At 59.9% G+C, this 20,301-nt stretch overlaps 1 protein-coding gene and 1 long non-coding RNA gene across 3 annotated transcripts in view; one reads left to right on the top strand and one right to left on the bottom strand.

Moving 5' to 3' along the window:
• NKAIN1 (sodium/potassium transporting ATPase interacting 1) overlaps positions 1–19,677 on the top strand; it is a 46,394-nt gene extending 26,717 nt beyond the window's left edge. For both annotated transcript variants that reach the window (XM_064172565.1, XM_064172564.1), the window contains 6 exons: positions 4,389–4,526; positions 4,700–4,780; positions 8,187–8,384; positions 9,505–9,565; positions 12,858–12,939; positions 17,483–19,677. In XM_064172565.1, the coding sequence (XP_064028635.1) occupies positions 4,389–4,526; positions 4,700–4,780; positions 8,187–8,384; positions 9,505–9,565; positions 12,858–12,939; positions 17,483–17,492 (570 nt within the window). In that variant the 3' untranslated portion in view covers positions 17,493–19,677. The remainder of the gene's footprint in view (positions 1–4,388; positions 4,527–4,699; positions 4,781–8,186; positions 8,385–9,504; positions 9,566–12,857; positions 12,940–17,482) is intronic.
• LOC135190905 (uncharacterized) overlaps positions 1–20,301 on the bottom strand; it is a 614,761-nt gene that overhangs the window by 319,934 nt on the left and 274,526 nt on the right. The gene's annotated exons all lie outside the window — the stretch shown is intronic.

Raw genomic sequence — 20,301 nt, 5'->3', positions numbered from 1 at the left:
CTTCTCCAGGCTAACCAATCCCAGCTCCCTCAGCCTCTCCTCCTAGGGCTGTGCTCAAGGCCTCTCCCCAGCCTCGTTGCCCTTCTCTGGACACGCTCAAGCATCTCAATGTCCCTCCTAAACTGGGGGGCCCAGAACTGAACACAGCACTCAAGGTGAGGTCTAACCAGTGCAGAGTCCAGGGGCAGAATGACCTCCCTGCTCCTGCTGGCCACACCATTCCTGATGCAGGCCAGGATGCCACTGGCTCTCTTGGCCACCTGGGCAAATGATCTCAAGTTGCCCCAGGGGAGGTTGAGGTTGGACAAGAGGAACAATTTCTTCCCCTCACCAAGGCTGCCCAGGGCACAGACCCCATTCCTGGAGGGGTTTCAAAGCTGTGGTGCTGAAGGTCACATTTCAGCGGTGTCCTGACAGTGCTGGGTTAAGAGTTGGGCTCAGCAATCTTCAAGGTCTCTCTCCTAAGCCAAACGACTCTGTCACTCTGTAATCCCCAGCTCAGAGTCCCCCCCAGTCCCCAACCCTCCCAGGCTGCTCCTGCTGAGCAGCTCAGTCAGCAGGCAGCAGCAGATCGATGGATGGCTCCCCAGCCCTCTGCTCCTTGTGTCATTTATTATTTACATGCCTCAATTGAGGAGATTTAGGGCCCAGTTGTGAGTGTTTCCTGAGGCTGTTTCCTCAGAGAGTTTAAACAGCCTGGGAGTGAATTAAACCTCGACACCAACAGCTCCAGTGGTGGCTCCGTGGCTTTGCTTCAGCCTCCACTGAGCTCTGGCTTCTGCCAGCATGGAGCTGCCAGATCCTGCCCTGGGGATGGCATCACGGAGTTGTCAGCTCTGACTTGGGCTAGACAGAGCTGGGCTCTGGATTTGCTGGCCCAAAGGAGGGCAGTGAAGCTGGTCTGGAGAAGAGGGCTGGGGAGGAGCAGCTGAGGGAGCTGGGGGTGTGCAGCCTGGAGGAGAGGAGGCTGAGAGGGGACCTCAATTCAGGAGAGATGCTGAGGTGCTGGAAGGTGCCCAGAGAAGGGCAGCAAGGCTGGGGAGGGGCCTGGAGCACAGCCCTGTGAGGAGAGGCTGAGGGAGCTGGGGGGGGTGCAGCCTGCAGCAGAGGAAGCTCAGGGCAGAGCTGATTGCTGCCTGCAGCTGCCTGCAGGGAGGCTGTAGCCAGGTGGGGTTGGGCTCTGCTGCCAGGCAGCCAGGGACAGGACAAGAGGACACAGCCTGAAGCTGTGGCAGGGCAGGTCTAGGCTGGATGTTGTTAGGAAGTTGTTGTCAGAGAGAGTGATTGGCATTGGAATGGGCTGCCCAGAGAGGTGGTGGAGTCTGTGTGGCTGGAGGTGTTGAAGCCAAGCCTGGCTGGGGCACTTAGTGCCATGGTGTGGTTGGTTGGGCAGGGCTGGGTGCTAGGCTGGGCTGGCTGAGCTTGGAGCTCTCTTCCAACCTGCTTGGTTCTGTGATTCTCTGGTTCTGTGATTCTCATTGCTCTCTACAGCTCCCTGAGAGGAGGTTGGAGCCAGGTTGCTCTCTTCTCCCAGGTAACTAGAGGTAGAACAAAAGGGAATGGCTTCATGGTGCACCAGGGGAGGGTGAGGTTGGACACCAGGAACAATTTCTTCTCCAAAAGGGTTGTTGAGCTCTGGCCCAGGCTGCCCAGGGCAGTGGTGGAGTTCTTATCACTAGAGGGGTTTCCAAGCCTTGTGTAGATGTGGTGCTTGGGGGTATGGCTTGGTGCTGGACTTGGTGGAGCAGAGTTAATGGTTGGGCTCAATGCCCTTGAAGATCTTTTCTGATCTGACTCTCTGAGTTAGCAGAGCCCTCATTAAGCCACTCTGCTGAGTGCTTGATGCTTTATGGGTGGGGAAACTGAGGCTCAGCTGCTGGTCGTCCATACAGCTGGATTAGCTGTGGCTCATCCTGCTGAAACAAGCAGAGAAGGACTTTTGCCACCTCATTTCTTCCACCCCACCCCCTTCCTTGTAATTAGGCCACCTTAAGTGGGGCTGGCTGGGCAGGGATGCTGCAGCACCCTGGGCTCAGTGCATCCACAGAGGAGCACCAGGATGGAGCTCCCCTAAAGCCAACTCACCAGGAGAGCTGCTGGTGAGTGGGGTGGGCGTGGGGGGGGGGTGGTGTTTAAAGCCCATTTTCTCCTCCAGCTTGGAGGATTAGCTCCCACTTCCCTGCCAGGGTGAGAGGCTTTGTGCTGGGAGGGGAAACTGAGGCACAGTGCTGCAGGGAGGACTCAGGGCCCTGGGGCTCACCAGGTTGGTTGGGTGAATCTGGGGCATCTCAGACAGGGCTGGGCTGCCAGGGAGGTAAATGTAAAGAGGGTTTTGGGTTGCAAGGCTGCTGGAGACAGCTCACTGCAGCCCTATGCCCATGCCCTCAGGGACTGCAGCATCCAACACACCCCAAACTGCCCCAGAAGTGCCCTAAAAATACCACAGCTGCATCAGAGCTCCTTTTGTTCACTTCAGCCCTTCTGGGCATGCTCCAGTGCCTCCCTAACCCTACCTCTGCTAGCACCTTTCCTGAAGCTGCTGCTGGAAGTGAGAGAAACAGACCCCAAGCTGCTGGGAAATGGAGCCATAAAGAAATGCTGGGCTCAGGGGGGTCACAGCAACTCCCTCCCCACTTGCAGGTGCCCTGAGATGTTCTTAAGCTGCATCATGTCCTCAGTTGTGGATTCCAAATGACAGTGGTGACCGTGGGCAGGGACTGGCAGAACGAGCATGGGAATTGCCTCTGGCTTCAGCTGTGGCATCAGAGGAGCACAGAATGGGTTGGGCTGGAAGGGATCTCAAAGGTCAGCCAGTTCTAACCCTCCCCTGCCATGGGCAGGGGCACCTCTGTGATAGTGGTGACCATGGGCAGGGATTGGCACAGGCTGCCCAGGGTGGTGCTGGAGTCCTCACGCCTGGAGGTGGTCAAGGGTGCCTGGGAACATGGCTCAGTGGCCATGGCTTAGTGGCCATGGTGGTGCTGAGCAGAGTTGGGCTGGATGCTCTTAGAGGTCTTTTCCAACCCTTATGATCCTACGACCCAACCCCAGAGGTGGTCCAGGGGAAGGCAGTGAGGATGGGCAGAAAATTCCCTTGCAAAAGCCTTGGGGACCCAAGCAGGAGTTTTTCCCTTGGATAAGCTGGGATGAACCCAGCCTGGAGGGGGACTTTAAGCAGTGCCTGAGAACTGAGGCACAGAGGTTGGGGGGTGTGTGACAAGATGACATCTGCCTGCTTCCCCTTCTCAGCTCCCTGGCTCTCCACCAAGTACTTCTCCACCACTGATGCATCATAGGATGGGATGGGTTGGGTTGGGTTGGAAGGGACCTCGAAGCTAATCCTGTTCCAAGCCCCTACTATGGGCAGGGACATCTCCCACCAGCCCAGGCTGCTCAAGGCCTCGTTCAGCCTGGCCTGGAACACCTCCAGGGAGGGGACATCCACAGCCTGGTCCAGTGCCTGTCCACCCTCACTGTGCAGAGCTTCCTCCTAATGCCCAACCTTGCTGTCCCCTGCTCCAGTCTGAAGCCTTTGCCCCTTGCCTTGTCACCAGGAGTTGCTGCCCTGTGCTCCTGTGGGCAGCCTGCAGCCTGGGGGGCACTCAGGTGCTTGGTTAGTCCTGGTGCTCCTCATCCCACCAGCACAGGCTGCTCAAGGCCTCATCCAGCCTGGCCTGGAACACCTCCAGGGAGGGAGCATCTACAGCCTCTCTGAGCAACCTGTGCCAGTGTCTCACCACCCTCACTGTTTCAGGCTGTTGTGAATAATCACCCCATGGCTCTTGTGGTAATCACCAACAGCTCTTTGCCTTCAGCACCCCAGGAGCTGCTGTGGTGCCCAGCGTCCTGCTGTGGTGCCCAGCGTCCTGCTGTGGTGCCCAGCATCCTGCTGTGGTGCCCAGCATCCTGCTGTGGTACCCAATGTCCTGCTGTGGTGCTCAATGTCCTGCTGTGGTGCCCAGCATCCTGCTGTGGTACTCAGCGTCCTGGTGTGGTGCTCAATGTCCTGCTGTGGTGCTCAATGTCTTGCTGTGGTGCCCAGCATCCTGCTGTGGTACTCAGCGTCCTGCTGTGGTGCTCAATGTCCTGCTGTGGTGCTCAATGTCCTGCTGTGGTGCCCAGCATCTTGCTGTGGTGCTCAATGTCCTGCTGTGGTACCCAATGTCCTGCTGTGCTGCCCAGCATCCTGCTGTGGTGCTCAATGTCCTGCTGTGGTGCCCAGCATCCTGCTGTGGTGCCCAGCATCCTGCTATGGTGCCCAATGTCCTGCTGTGGTGCCCAATGTCCTGCTGTGGTGCCCAGCATCCTGCTGTGGTGCCCAGCATCCTGCTGTGGTACCCAGCATCCTGCTGTGGTGCCCACAGCCCGCTCCCGGTGCTCTCTTGCAGGTGGCAGCGCTGGAGAGGCAGATCTTTGACTTCCTGGGCTACCAGTGGGCTCCCATCCTGGCCAACTTTTTGCACATCATGGCTGTCATTTTGGGCATCTTTGGGACCATCCAGTACCGCTCCAAATACCTCATGATGGTAGGTACCGCAGCGCCCGGCTCCTGCATCCCCACCCCCAGCGGTGCCTCAGCCCCGGGGCCCTTCCCGTATCCAACCCCAAATGCCTGTGGGTCCGCTGGGATCCGAGGAGCGGGGCAGAGCGGGCAGGGAGCAGAGGATGTCCCTGCCCCTGATGCCTGTCTCCCCGGCAGTACGCGGTGTGGCTGGTGCTGTGGGTCGGCTGGAACGCCTTCATCATCTGCTTCTACCTGGAGGTCGGACGCCTGTCGCAGGTAACACAGACAACCTGCTCCCCTCTCTCCCTCCCCCCTCTCTCCCTTCCCATGCTCCCTTTACTGTCCCCCCTCCCTCTTCCCTTTCCCCTTTTCCTCTTCCCCCTTCCCATCCTCCCTTCCCATCCTCCCTTTCCTCTTCCTCTTTTCCTCTCCCCCTTTTCCTCATCCCTTTTTCCTCATCCCCTTTTCCTCATCCCCTTTTCCTCTCCCCCTTTCCTCCTCCCCTTTTCCCTCTCCCCTTTTTCCTCTCCCCCTTTCCCTCCCCCCCTTTTCCTCTCCCCCCTTTCCCTCTCCCCCCTTTCCCTCTCCCCCCTTTCCCTCTCCCCCCTTTCCCTCTCCCCCCTTTCCCCATCCTCCCTTTCCTCTTCCTCTTGTCCTCGCCCCCCTTTCCTCTCCCCCCTTTCCTCTCCCCCTTTCCTCTCCCCCTTTCCTCTCCCCCCTTTCCTCTCCCCCCTTTCCTCTCCCCCTTTCCTCTCCCCCTTTCCTCTCCCCCTTTCCTCTCCCCCCTCCCTCCCCCTCTTTACCTCTCTATCCCTCAGCCTCTTCTCCTCCATCCCTCTTCCTCTCTCCCTCCTCTACCTGCTCTGCCTCCCTCTCTGCCCAGCCTTTCTTCTTCCCTCCTCCTCCTTCCCTTTCTCCACAACTCTGAACCCCAGAAAGCACCCAGAGCCTGCAGGTGCCCCCACCCTGATGTCACAGCACACCCGTGGGTGCCAGGGGTACCTCCCCAGGCATCCTCAGCCCACGGTTGGGGTACCTGTGCCCAGGATGTGTCCTGCTCTGGCATCCTACTGCCACATCTGGCACCGCTGTGCCCGGTGCTGAGCTTGGGCATCACTAAGGACTCAGGGAAACAGACTGCAGCTCACCCTGCAGGGAAAGAGGCTTCCTGGGGGCTGGCTGCCAGTGTTGCCACAGGTCGTCTGAGGTTCTTCTAAGCAGCTGAGATGCTGGATACCTGCGGCAGGCAGGGGCAGGGAGGAGGATTTGCTCCCACCCGGTGCTTTTGGGTGGAAATCCCCAATCTCTGGGTGCTGCTGCAGTGCCAGGCTCCCCCTCCTTGTGCTCACAGCACCCAAAGCCACAGCCCTTGGCTTTAGAAACCAAACCCTCTCTTCCTTTCCACTTTCTTTGCCCCTGTGAGCAAAAGGTCTTCTAATCCCAGCTGGGTGATTTCCTCCAGGGGATGCTCAGCAGCTTTCCCAGCCCCTGCAGACCTGAGGGCTGGTGGCACAAGGAGGGGTTGGGAGGACCCTCCATGGAGTGGGTGCTCACCCAGCTGTGCCAGGAGGACTCTCCATGGGATGGGTGCTCACCCAGCTGTGCCAGCAGGACTCTCCATGGGGTGGGTGCTCACCCAGCTGTGCCAGCAGGACTCTCCCTGGGATGGGTGCTCACCCAGCTGTGCCAGGAGGACTCTCCATGGGGTGGGTGCTCACTTGGCTGTGCCAGCAGGACCCTCCATGGAGTGGGTGCTCACCTGGCTGTGCCAGGAGGACTCTCCATGGGGTGGGTGCTCACCTGGCTGTGCCAGGAGGACCCTCCATAGGGTGGGTGCTCACCCAGCTGTGTCAGGAGGACTCTCCATGGGATGGGTGCTCACCTGGCTGTGCCAGGAGGACCCTCCATGGAGTGGATGCTCACCCAGCTGTGCCAGGAGGACTCTCCATGGGGTGGGTGCTCACCTGGCTGTGCCAGGAGGACCCTCCATAGGGTGGGTGCTCACCCAGCTGTGTCAGGAGGACTCTCCATGGGATGGGTGCTCACCTGGCTGTGCCAGGAGGACCCTCCATGGAGTGGGTGCTCACCCAGCTGTGCCAGCAGGACTCTCCATGGAGTGGGTGCTCACCCAGCCATGTCTGGAGGACCCTGCTGTGAGATTGGAGCTTGCTCAGCTGTGCTGGGAGGAGCCCACCCTGCAGCTGGTGCTCACCCAGTCAAGACATGAGGACCACCCATGGAGTCAGTGCCCACCCAACCATGCCAAGAGAACCCTCCATGGGGTGGGTGCTCACCCAGCCATGCCATGAGGACCCTCCTTGGCATGGGTGTTCACCTTGCCATGCTTCTGCTGCCCACAGCAGCCCTGTGCTGAGAGAGCATCTCAACCCCTGTGGTCCTCAGCTGCATCTCAGCTCCCTGCAGGATCCACGGACAGAGGCACCAGCACTGATGGTGCTGTGGTGTCCCCTGGCATCGAGCCCAGAGCCCATCCTGCTGCCCTGCTTACATTCCAGTTTATCCTTGGAGGAGCCACCCATGGGGAGGGCACAAGCAGGGGGCTTGCAGATTAGGCCTCAGAGCTGCTGGGGATCAAACCTGGGGAGCCCCAAAGCCTAGGAATGGGCTTACAAGGAGGGGATGTCTGGGAGTGAGGACCCTGGGAGGCTCTGCAGGGATGGGGGATGGCAAAGCCCCAACCCCCCAGGGGAGGCAGAGGGCATTGTGCTGCGGTTTGTGTTCCTAAGATGGGTGGAGCTGGCACCTGGGACATGGCCTGGTGGCCATGGAGGTGTTGGGTGGAAGATTGGCCTTCATCTTAGAGGTCTTCTCCAGCCTTACTGGTCCTATGCTGCCTGGGCCGTGCTGGCAGGGTGAGCTCATGGCCCCACCTCTAGGAGGGCCGGGTGCAGCTGGCAGCATCCCATGTGGCTGCTCCCCTGCCTCAAGGCAAGGTGCCATGCTGGTGACTGCTCTGTGACATCCACGATGTCCCCTGGGCACCACAGAGCCCCTGGATGCTGCTGGACCACCACAGCAGCGTGAGAGAAAGCCACAGCCCCTGGGGGCAGCAGCGGTGGGTGAAGGAGAGACATTGGCACAGCCCCTGGGGGCAGCAGCGGTGGGTGAAGGAGAGGCATTGGCACAGCCCTTGGGGGCAGCAGCGGTGGGTGAAGGAGAGGCATTGGCACAGCCCTTGGGGGCAGCAGCGGTGGGACAGGCATTGGCACAGCGCCTGGGGGCAGCAGCGGTGGGAGAGGGAGAGGCATTGGCACAGCGCCTGGGGGCAGCAGCGGTGGGAGAGGGAGAGGCATTGGCACAGCCCTTGGGGGCAGCAGCGGTGGGAGAGGGAGAGGCATTGGCACAGCCCTTGGGGGCAGCAGCGGTGGGAGAGGGAGAGGCATTGGCACAGCCCCTGGGGGCAGCAGCGGTGGGACAGGGAGAGGCATTGGCACAGCCCCTGGGGGCAGCAGCGGTGGGACAGGGAGAGGCATTGGCACAGCCCTTGGGGGCAGCAGCGGTGGGAGAGGGACAGGCATTGGCACAGCCCCTTGGGGCAGCAGCAGTGGATGAAGGAGAGGCATTGGCACAGCCCCTGGGGGCAACGCTGGCGGAGCAGCCTCGGCTCGGCAAGGGTCTCCGCAGTGCCCGAGCTGCCTGCCCTGCGCCTCCCCTCCCGCAGGACCGAGACTTCATCATGACCTTCAATACCTCACTGCACCGCTCCTGGTGGATGGAGAACGGCCCCGGCTGCCTGGTGACGCCGGTGCTGAACGCCAGGCTGGCGCCCGAGGACCACCACGTCATCACCGTCAGCGGCTGCCTGCTCGACTACCAATACATCGAGGTGCTCAGCAGTGCCGCCCAGATCTTCCTGGCGGTGAGCGCAGCTGCCCGCACCCCTCCCCCTCCTCCTCCCCCCCTTCCTCTCCCTCTTCTTCCTCCTCTCCTCCTCCTCCTCCTTCTCCTCCGCCTCTCTTCTTTCTCCTCCTCCTCCTCCCCCTCCCCCTCTTCCTCCTCCTCCTCCTCCTCGTCCTTCTCCTCCTTCTCTCCTCCTTCTCCTCCTCCACTCTTCCTCCTCCCCCTCCTCCTCCTCCTTTCTTCCTCCTCCTCTCTTCCTCCTCTCTTCCTCTTCCTCTTCCTTCTCTCCTCCTCTTCTTTCTCTCCTCCTCTTCCTTCTCCTCCCTTCCTCTTCCTCCCCCTCTTCCCCTCTCCTCCCCCTCTTCCCCTCCTTCCCTCCTCCTCACCTTTCTCCTCCTCCTCTCCTTCCTCCTCCTGTCCTTACTTCTCCTCCTCATCCCATGGGATGATGGCAGAGCCACCCTGGTCAGGGTATGTCCCCCCATGCCGTCGTGCATCAGTGCCTCTTTATGGCATCAGAGGTGGCTCAGAGCTGGGAAGAGAGGAGCAGACAGAGCCCCTGGGGCACCCTCGGGTGCTGCCCACCCCCCCAAAGCTGGCAGGCTGTGGGCTGGATGATGCAGAGGTTGGGGGTTCCCATGCTGCTGGGCCAGGGAGAATGTGCCAGCCACAGGGAAAGGAGCTCAGGAAGTGGACCCAAAATTGGCCTTTTCCAACCCAAGGATGCTCCCCTCTTTCCTGGTGGCTGTGCCCATGTCCATGGGCATATGGAAGGAGACACAGCTGGATTTAAAGCTCCTGGAGGCTACACGAAAATGAAAGCTTCAAAGGCAGCTGAGGTGCAGAGGAACTGGACCCAGCACTGTGCAGGGCTCAGCACCCTCTGCACTGCCATCCAAGTACAGTGCCAGCCCAAGAGCCACTATCCTTGCCTCCTCCTGGTGCAGCTGAGCCATTCATCCTCACTGCATCCACCCTAGCACCTGGACCCACTGGGGATGGGCTCCAGCATGAGGCAGCACTGATCCTGCCCAGGATCCCTCCAGGATGCTCCCAGTCACCCTCCCGATGTGCCCACGCTGGTGCCAGTGCCCATCAGCCCAGTAACCAATCCCTCTCTGCCTGCTTTCCTTTCGCAGCTCTTTGGCTTTGTCTATGCCTGCTACGTCAGCAAAGTGTTCCTGGAGGAAGAGGACAGCTGTGAGTGCTGCAGCTCCGGGTCCTGGAGGGGGGGACACCAACGATGGGCTTGGCTGGCACCCCCCGGTGCCTGGCCAGGGATGGAGGAGCAATGCCTGGCACACAGGCAGCTGGAGAAATCCCTTCAGCTGGGGTTTTACTTGCCCAGCTTCTCCATCCTCGCAGGCAGATGTGCTGGGGTTGTGATGCGCCACCCTGTGCCATCCGTGGTCCCTGCCGTCCCGGCCTCGGGGAGGGAGCTGGCCTGGGCTGGGAGAGGAGGAGGAGGAGGAGGATGGGGAGGGGCCAATTTTGTGTCCACCTCCTGAGCTCCTGTCCCTGCAGGTGGCACATCCCACTGAGCCTGCAGTGGAGCATCTGCCTGCGAGGCCAGGCTGGGAGCCTGGAGCAGAGGAGCCTGAGGGCTGCCCTCAGCGCTGTGCTAAAGATCTGCAGGGCAGCGTGGGGAGGAGGCAGCCAGGCCCTGCTCAGGGGTGGCCAAGGACAGGACAAGGGGCAGTGGGTGCCAGCTGGAGCAGAGGAGGTGCCACGGGAACAGGAGAGAAAAGTTTGCCACTGTGAGTCATAGAATCAACCAGGCTGGAAGAGAGCTCCAAGCTCAGCCAGCCCAACCTAGCACCCAGCCCTGCCCAACCAACCAGACCATGGCACTAAGTGTCCCAGCCAGGCTTGGCTGCAACACCTCCAGCCACACAGACTCCACCACCTCCCTGGGCAGCCCATTCCAATGCCAATCACTCTCTCTGACAACAACTTCCTAACAACATCCAGCCTAGACCTGCCCTGCCACAGCTTCAGGCTCTGTCCCCTTCTGGCCCTCGCTGCCTGGCAGCAGAGCCCAACCCCACCTGGCTACAGCCTCCCTGCAGGCAGCTGCAGACAGCAATGAGCTCTGCCCTGAGCCTCCTCTGCTGCAGGCTGCACCCCCCCAGCTCCCTCAGCCTCTCCTCACAGGGCTGTGCTCCAGGCCCCTCCCCAGCCTTGCTGCCCTTCTCCAAACACCTTCCAGCACCTCAGCATCTCTCTGCAATGGAGGAGCCCAGAACTGAACACAGTAGGTGAAGACCTCTAAGATTCCAACCTCCAGCCCAGCACCACCATGGCCACTAAACCATGTCCCACAGTGCCATGGCCAGACAGTTTCTGCACACCTCCAGGGTGGGTGACTCCACCACCTCCCTGTTGTGCTTCCTGCTCTTACACCCATCCCTGCAGACATCCCTTGGGAAGTGCTGAGCAGCCTGGTCCCAGTCAGCCCAAGTGATTCAGGCTCTGACCATCTGATACCATTCAATTATCATGGTGGTGCAGTTGAGATGTCTGAGGGATGGGGTCCGGAAAGAGGGTCCTGGACAGACTGGAGGGGCAGCACCATGAACCTCCTGAGGTTCAGCAAGGCCAAATGCAAGGTTCTGCACATGGCTCAGGGCAGGTCTCAGTACCACTCCAGGCTAGGGGATGAAGGGCTGAAGAGCAGCTCTGTGGAGAAGGACTTTGGGGTGCTGGTGAGACTGGAGAGAAGGAAGAAATATTTGATGCTGAGGGTTGTGAGAGCCTGGCTCAGGTTGCCCAGAGAGGTGGGAGATGCCCATCCCTGGAACCATTCCAGGTCAGGCAGGTCAGGGGACCCCCAGGAAGGCTGGGGAGGGACTGTTCAGAAGAGCTTGTGGGGATAGGATGAGAGGCAAGGGTCTGAAACTGGAGCAGGGCAGAGTTAGGTTGGACATCAGAAGGAAGTTCTGCACAGTGAGGATGGAGAGGCACTGGAACAGGCTGCCCAGGGAGGTGGTTGAGGCTCTGTCCCTGGAGACACTCAAGGTTAAACTTTATGTGGCCCTGAGCAACCTGCTGTAGGACTGCAAAGGTGTTGGACTGGAGGAGCTTTGGTGGTCCCTTCCAAGTTGGAAGTGATTCTATGGATTCAGTGATTCTATGGATCAGTGATTTTATGCTCCTGTGAGCAGCATTGGCCCTAACAACCCAGGAATGAGTCCAGCCCAGCCCAGGAGGTGCTGGGTTCAGCATCCCCACGTTTCCCCCTGCTGCTGCTGCTGCTGAGCAGTGGTGTAGTGGAGAAGGAAACTCTGGGTGTGAAATTGGACACAGCCTGCAGAAGGAATTTGTCCCTGCACCCAGGGAGCTGGCAAAGGGCTTCCTGTGCCAGCGGCGCCACCGAGGCTGTTTGCATTCAAACTACCTCCTCCTGCACCCAACACGCTCCCAGTGTTAATGCTGCTGCAGCCCCGGATCCAAATGCATCCTTCTTAATGGAATATCTGATTAGATTGGGAAAGGGATGGATGGAGGCAAAATTGGAGCTGGCAGAACATGAAGTCAGGAAGACAAAGAGACTGGCAGAAGGAGGTTGCCCTCTCCAGCTGGCTGCTCCCGTGCTTGGACATCACTGTGGGAACCCACCTGGATCCTTGGGGATCTCACAGTGTGGGAGACCCACATGGCTGGAAGGGAGGGGAGGTCCCCAGGATGCTGTGGGGACTGGGATGCTACTGCACACTGAGGTGCTGCATTTCCCCAGGCTGATGCACATCTCTGGGATGCAGCTGCCAACTGGGATGCTGCACCTCCAGGGATGCTGCAAACTGGGATGCAGCTGCAAACTGGGATGCTGCACCTCTGGGGATGCTGCCAACTGGGATGCAGATGCAAACTGGGATGCTGCACCTCTGGGGATGCTGCCAACTGGGATGCTGCACCTCCAGGGATGCTGCAAACTGGGATGCAGCTGCAAACTGGGATGCTGCACCTCTGGGGATGCTGCAAACTGGGATGCAGCTGCAAACTGGGATGCTGCACCTCTGGGGATGCTGCCAACTGGGATGCTACAAACTGGGATGCAGCTGCAAACTGGGATGCTGCACCTTCAGGGATGCTGTACTAACCTGGGATGCTGCACCTCTGGGTTTACTGTAGTGACCTTGGATGCTGCACCTCCTGGGGTGCAGCTGCAAACTACAATGCTGCACCACCTGGGATGCATCTGGAAATTGGGATGCTGCACCTCCTGGGATGTTGTACTGACCTGAGATGCTGCACCTCCTGGGATGCAGCTGCAAACTGGGATCCTGCCCCACCTGGGCTACAGCTGCAAACTGGGATGCTGCAGCTGCAAACTGGGTTGCTGTGGTGATCGGGGATGCTGCATGTCCCCAAGCTACTGCTGCAGCCTGGGATGCTGTATGTTCCCTGGGTGTGCCATCAAGGCAGGGGGAGGCAGGGCCATGCTCCTGCTGCCCTGCTCAGCTCAGCTGATTGTTCTCCACTGTCTCCCCAGTTGACTTCATCGGAGGGTTTGACTCCTACGGCTACCAGGCGCCACAGAAGACGTCACACCTACAGCTACAGCCTCTCTACACGTGAGTCCTTGGGCATGGGGAAGCCTGGGGGTGCTCGGGGTGGGCCCTAGGGAGGAGGTCACACCCCCTGGAAGCTGATTGACCTTCATCACAACAGCTCAGCGTCCAGGTGGAGATCGGTGGCAGGAGTAGTGCCTCGGGGGTCTGTACTGGGGCCACTGCTGAGATCTGCAGCAGTGACACAGGCAGTGGGGTGCAGGAGCCCTCAGCCTGTGTGCAGATGACTCCAAGCTGGGTGGTGCAGTTGAGGCCCCTGAGGGATGGGATCCATGAAGAGGGAAGCAGGCAGGCAGGAGAACTGAGGGTCAAAGGAGGCCAAGTGCAAGGCCCTGCAGATGGATGGGGGCAATCCCCCAGCATCACTGCAGGCTGGGGAAGAAGGGTGGAGAGCAGCCCTGTGGAGAAGGACTTAGGGTGCTGGGGGAGTGCAAAGCTGGACAGGAGCTGGCACTGAGTGCTGCCAGTCCAGCCCCAGCCTGTCTTGGGCTGATTCCCAGCAGCAGGGGCAGGGAGAGGATTCTGCCTCCCTGCTGAGCCCCCCTCCTCCCCAACCCTGCAGTGCTGGGGCAGCTCTGGAGTCCTCAGCACAGCACAGACCTGTTGGAACAGAGCCAGAGGAGGCCACAGCAGTGCTGGCAGGGCTGGAAGGGCTCTGCTGTGAGGCCAGGCTGAGAGAGTTGGGTTTGTTCAGCCTGAAGAAGAGAAGGCTTCAGAGAGACCTTCTGGTGGCCTTTGAGTGCTTAAAGGGCTGAGCAGAAAGCTGAGGACAGGGTTTTGAGCAGGTCCTGTTGTGCCAGCACCAGAGGGGATGGTTTGAACTGAAAGAGGCAGATTCAGACTGGAAAGAAGGGAGAAATGTTTGACACTGAGGGTGGGGCGAGCCTGGCCCAGGCTGCCCAGAGAGGTAGGAGATGCTCATCCCTGGAACCATCTCAGGTGAGGTTGTTTAGGGCTCTGAGCAACCTGCTCCAGCTGCAGGTACCTCTGCTGATCACACGGGGGCTGGACTCAATGACCTTTGAAAGTCTCTTCTCACCCAAACCATTCTGTGACTCTGTGATGCTCGGGGATGCAGAAGCTCCTCCGAGGTGCCTCAGGTGGGTCTGAGTCCCCTCAGCCTCAGCGCGAAGCTGTGGTGGGGCTGGGGCTGGGCAGGTTTAGGAGGACCTGGCACACTCTTGGCTGTTTTGGCTGCTGAGCTTGGACACCCTGGAGCCAGCCGGGGCAGGGCTGGGGGGAGGAGCAGCTCTTCTGATAGATGCAGCTGATTAGTTTTTGTCTCTCCTTTCCCCATTAAGCTTAACTAGATAAAAGCTCCAAGGCTGCAGGGTCTGAAAGCAGCAGCCTCGTGGGGGCCTCTCTGGGTGCCAAAAGTTAGTTATGTTTGAAGCAAACTGAAGGGCAGGTCCCAGGGTTAGGGGCAGAGAGAGAGAGGCTGTGCTGCAACAAAGGCTGCTGGGCTGCTGCTCAGCCCTGCCTGGCTGCTCAGCCCCAGGCTGCTGTGCCCCCTGCACCAAGCTGGTCCTTCCCCAGGAGCTCCTCTCCCCACCCCCAGCTAGCTGAGTGTGAGCAGGACGTGGTGGGATGGGAACATCTCTCATGGACAGCTGGATGGTGGCACTGCTGTGGCAGCCCGAGTGGGAGTGGTACCAGCACCCACGTCCTGGGAGTGGATGGGGGGGGTCCTGCCCTCCCTTAGCTGGATGCCCACCCTCAGGAGGCCTCAGGAGAGCATTCTCCCACAGATGGGATGTGTCCCATGGGTGCTGTGCCCCCTGGAACCCCTCTGACCTGACTTGGTGGCACAGGGCAAGAACAGGCAGTGGGGAGGCAGGGACTGGGGTGGGGTCTGCCTGACCCCCTCCTGCCCACAGGGCAGCACAGGGAGTGCCATGGGGGCTGCTGTGGGCTCAGTGCTCCCTGATGGCTGCAGGGTGAGTGCTGAGAGCTGCAGCATGGAGCACAGAGTCGATTTGGTTGGAAAAGACCTTCCAAGATCATGGAGTCCTACCTTCAGGCCAGGGCACCACCAAACCATAGCCCTCAGCACCACAGCTCCAGGGCTTTGAAACCCCTCCAGATATGGAGACTCCACCACCAGGGCCAGGGCTTGGCAACCCTTTTGGGGAAGGAATTGTTCCTCAACTCCAACCTAAAGCTCTCCTCAGACAACTTGAGGCTGTCTCCTGTTGTCCTGTCACTTGTTCCTTCAGCCCAGCCCCTCCCAGTGCTCCCCTGGCTGCCCAGGACCTCCTTGGGGTTGTGAGATGCCACCTGGGCACCAGAGCTGAGGTGTCCCAAGGTGATGCTGGCATGGTGCTGCCTGGCACCCAGCAGTCTCCAGCCTGTAGCCACCCTGGGGCTGGGCCAGTCAGTGCTGCTCCTAATTAGATTGCTTCCTAATTAATCAGCTGGCTCAGGCTGCCCACATCCCTGTGGCCTTTCTGCAGGCAGAGCCTGGGGCTGGGGGGGGAGAGGAGGGGAAGGTCACAGCCAGGATGCTGCCATCACACTGCCAGCTCCCCCTGCCTGCAGTCTCCTCCATCCAGCTCATTCCCAACCCAGCAGTTAGTTAATGCTGCTCTCATTTCTGCCCAGCACCTCCTCACAGCCCTGGCAGGTCAGGCTCTTGGACTCAGGGGGAGAAGATCAGGTCCAGCAGTGGCATGGTGACACTGTTGGGGGCCCAAGGGGGACACTGGGTCATGGAAACCTAATCCCAGGGAAGGGGGCACTGGGGGGTCTCACTGTCACCCATCACTGGTGAGAGAGGACACAGAATCACAGGATCACAGAACCAAGCAGGCTGGAAGAGAGCTCCAAGCTCAGCCAGCACAACCTAGCACCCAGCCCTGCCCAACCAACCACACCATGGCACTAAGTGCCCCAGCCAGGCTTGGCTGCAACACCTCCAGCCACACAGACTCCACCACCTCCCTGGGCAGCCCATTCCAGTGCCAATCACTCTCTCTGACAACAACTTCCTAACAACATCCAGCCTCAACCTGCCCTGCCACAGCTTCAGGCTGTGTCCCCTTGTGCTGTTGCTGGCTGCCTGGCAGCAGAGCCCAACCCCACCTGGCTACAGCCTCCCTGCAGGCAGCTGCAGGCAGCAATCAGCTCTGCCCTGAGCCTCCTCTGCTGCAGGCTGCACCCCCCCAGCTCCCTCAGCCTCTCCTCACAGGGCTGTGCTCCAGGCCCCTCCCCAGCCTTGCTGCCCTTCTCCAAACACCTTCTAGCACCTCAACATCTCTCTGCAATGGAGGAGCCCAGAACTGGACACAGCACTCGAGCTGTGGCCTGGCTGTGGAATCCCTGCTGGCCCTGGTGCAGAGGGCTGTGCCACCTTGTAGCTGTGGCTCTGGTCACTTGTGTCCCCAGGACACAGAGGAGCTGCCACCCAGCCCAGCCCAGGCAGAGACAGAGGATTCCAAAGGCACCAAATTAGATCTAACTGGATCACAGAATCATAGAATGGATTAGGCTGGAAGGGAACTCAAAGCTCAGCCAGTTCCAACCCTCTGCCATAGGCAGGGACACCTCCCACTAGAACAGGTCACTCAAGGCCTCATTCAGCCTGGTCCTGAACACCTCCAGGGAGGTTGTGGAGCACAGAAGCAGACAATGGGATCCAGGCAGCCTGGCCTGGATCAGCAGTGATGTGGCCAGCAGGAGCAGGGCAGGGATTGTGCCCCTGAGCTGGGCACTGGTGAGGCTGCAGCTTGAGTGCTGGGTTCAGGTTTGGGCCTCTCAATCCAAGAAGGACATTGAGGAGCTGGAGCAGGTCTAGAGAGAGGCAATGGAGATGAAGAACAGAGGAGGAGCAACTGAGGGAGCTGGGGGTGTGCAGTGTGGAGAAGAGGAGGCTGAGGGAGACCTCATTGCCCTCTACAGCTGCCTGAGAGGAGGCTGCAGTGAGGTGGGGGTTGGGCTCTAGGATCAGGTGATAGAAGGAGATGAATTGGCCTGAAATTGTGCCAGGGGAGGGTTAGGTTGGACAGGAGGAACAATTTCTCTGCTGCAAGAGTGGTCAGAGATTGGCAGAGGCTGCCCAGGGAGGTGGTGGAGTGCCCATGCCTGGAGGTGTTGAAGAAACCTGTGGCCATGGCACTTGGGGCCATGGTTTGGTGCCCATGGTGGTGCTGGTTGCAGGTTGGACTGGAAGGTCTCAGAGAGCTCTTCCAACCCAACCCTTTCTGTGGCCCCACACACAGCCCCATGCAGACCCTGCAGACTGTGAGCAGCTGCCCATGGGGGTCTGCAGCATCCCCAGACCCCAGCACTCACCAGCTGCTGCCCAAAGGCTCCTGCCTGGAGTAAGCTTGGGGTGGAGGACAAGCAGCAGGAGAGCCTGTCCCAGGTTGCCCAGGCAGGTGGGAGATGCCCATCCCCTGGAACCATTCCAGCAGAGGTTGTTTTGGGGCTCTGAGCAACCTGCTTTAGGTGCAGATGTCCCTGCTGGCTGGGGGCAGGGTGGCCCAGGTGACCTGTAAAGGTCCCTTCCCACCCGTACCCCTCTGTGACTCTCTGATTCTCCCCCCAGGTCTGGGTAACCTCCTCCTGTCCTGGATCCAGCCCCAGCACCCCGTGGGAGCCAGAGGTGCCAGGACCCCTCAGAGCAAACTGTCCCCCACCCGATGAGAAGAGCCCTGGCAAAGAGGGGGACACAACACTGAGCCACTCAGTCCCCTCCAGCCTCCCTGCACCCCACAGAACCTCTGGAAATGGAGCCAGGAGCTGCTGATCCACCTCACCCTGGATGCCCCAAGCTGCAGCCACCCACCCACAGCAGGACTGGAGGGGGCTGGAGATGGGGGGACCCTCCCCCGAGGCTCTGAGATGTCCCCATGCAGGGAAATGGCATCACTGGACACACTTTTCTTCTGTTTCTTCCAGCCTGGTTTTCCTTGGAGCAGCAGAGCCCTTCCCAGAATGCTGGGCAGGGGGTTGGGGGAGGGGGGGGGAGGGTCTGGAGTGGGCCTGAGGCAAAACCCAACCAGTTTGGAGCAAACTGGGACTGGGGGCAGGGGGTAAACACAGCGCTGGGGACAGTGGGGCACAGAGAGCAGCTTGGTCCTCTGCAGGCTTGTGACAGTGTCCTGCAGTGCTGGGTCTGGGAGCTGAGCTGGCCCCAAAGAAGGGGATTTTGCTCCCAGCAGGAATTTTCCAGCCCCCTCCCCCCCTCCCCCCACCCCACACGCCTGGTTGGATGAACCAGCATGGAAAGGGCTCAGGCTGGGATGCTCTGCTCGCCCTGAGGACTTGGATCCAGGCATCAGCATCTTGCCTTGACACCCACCTCACCCTCTCCCCTCCCCCCCCCCCACACCTGAAGAGGGGGTCACAGACCTTGGAAATCTCCCTGTGAGCCCCCTCCCACCCCCATCCCCCTCCCACCTTCCTCCCACATTGCTGGGGAGGGTGAGGGGGGGGCTCAGATTTGGCAATCCTGACACTGCTGCCAACACAGCCCCTTGCTGGCTGCTGTGATCTGGTGAATGTCTGGGGGCTGGTGCCAGGGGGGGGAATTATTGGGTTGGTTTCTTTCTGTTTGGTTTTGTTTGGGTTTCTTTAATTTAAAGTGCCTGAGGAGACTCTGGCTGAGCAGGACCCCCCCTCGACCCCCACCCCCCCTTGCCCCTTCCAAGGCCAACATTGTGCCTTCAGCAACACTCTGCCCACCCTGGGGCTGCTCCAGTGTCCCCCCCAGGTTCTCACCCAGGGCTTGGTACTTCTCTGACCCTCTCCTTCAAGCCTTCCATCCACTGTGGGTGGGTGTGGGTGGCAAATGGTCCAGCAGGTTGGGTGGCAGAAGAGGGCTGATGTTGGCACATGGGGAAGGATTATCTGGTGGGGGGAAGGGAGTTGGGGGGGGAATGTGCAAGGTCCATTGGGCAGCGACTGCTTGGCAGGATGGAGATGAGCTGGGAGGGAAAAAAAGCAGGTCCGTGAAGCATCCCACTCAGCCCAACCTCCTCCTTCCTCCCTTTCTTCCCAGGGCTGGGCTGTGGTTTCTCCTGGATCTGACCCCAAGCCCACCCTCAGTCACGAATTTGGCCTCCCAGGTGTTTTCCCTCCTGTCCCCGGGGGGGGGGGTTAGCTGGGGCTGGAAGCTGCACCCTGCAGTGATGGGTTTGTGGGTTTCTGTCCTTCCCAACCAGCAGCCAGGAAGTGCCACCAAAGCTGCCCTGGGCAGGGGCCAGGCTGCCTCCTCCCCCGCCAGCTCTTCCACTGCCTCTAGCCAAGCTGCCAGCTTTACAGGCAATAATTTCCCCACCTTTTTCCTTTCCCCCTCTCCCCCTTTTCTTTGCCCCAAGAAGAATGTTTTTCGAGCAACAGATTCCCTTCTTCTCCCCTAAAGCATCCTCATCCCTCAGCACTGCCCAGCCCTGGGGCACAGCAGCATCTCCGAGGTTGCTTCTCCTCGCCAGGATGCTTTGGCTGAATCAGCGATGGGAGAGGATGGGATGGGATAGGATGGGCAGGGCAGACCTCCACCGATTCAAACCTTTCTCAGCCCCAGCAGGAAGCAGAAGGAAAAGCTCCTTGTCATTTAAAACTCACTGGGGAGAGCTTTCCCCTCCCCTTCTCCCCTGGGCTGGGCAGGAGCCAGGCTGCGGTGCTCTGCCTCCTGATCTCTGGTTCTGTTCTGCTGGGTTGGTTTTCTATCAGCCTGTTCTTTGTAACGTGAACTGAGCATTTCTTTTCTATTCTCTAATTATAAAAGTTGAAGGAAAAGTTTCATCCAATGGCTCTTCTGCTTTCAGGGGGCTGCACAGGATGGCAGGGGTTGGAAGGGACCCAAAGAGCTCATCCAGTCCAGCCCCCTGCCAGAGCAGGACCACACAATCCAGCTCAGGGCACACAGGAACACATCCAGACAGGCCTGGAGAGGCTCCACAGAAGGAGACTCCACAACCTCTCTGGGCAGCCTGTGCCAGGGCTCTGGGACCCTTCCAGGCAAGAAGTTGCCCTTGTGCTGAGCTGCAACCTCCTGTGCTGCAGCTTCCATCCACTGCTGCTTGTCCTGTCCCAGGCAGCAGTGAGCAGAGCCTGTGCCCCCCTGCTGACCCCCAGCCCTCAGAGAGTTACAGACATTGATTCAATCCCCTCTCAGGCTTCTCCTCTCCAGACTAAGCAGCCCCAGGGCCCTCAGCCTCTCCTCACCAGGCAGTGCTGCAGTCCCCTCCTCATCCTCATAGCTCTCCCCTGGACTCTCTCCAGCAGTTCCTGTCCCTCTTCAACTGGGGAGCCCCAAACTGAAGGCAGTGCTCAAGATGAGGTCTCAGCAGAGCAGAGAGGCAGGAGAAGCTCCCCGGATCTGCTGGACACACTCTGCTCAGTGCCCCCCAGGATCCCATT

Source organism: Pogoniulus pusillus, chromosome 37, assembly GCF_015220805.1.
Source record: "Pogoniulus pusillus isolate bPogPus1 chromosome 37, bPogPus1.pri, whole genome shotgun sequence".
NCBI lineage: Eukaryota > Metazoa > Chordata > Aves > Piciformes > Lybiidae > Pogoniulus > Pogoniulus pusillus.
Note: the sequence above shows the minus strand (reverse complement) of the source record. Positions and strands in the feature narration are given on the sequence as shown.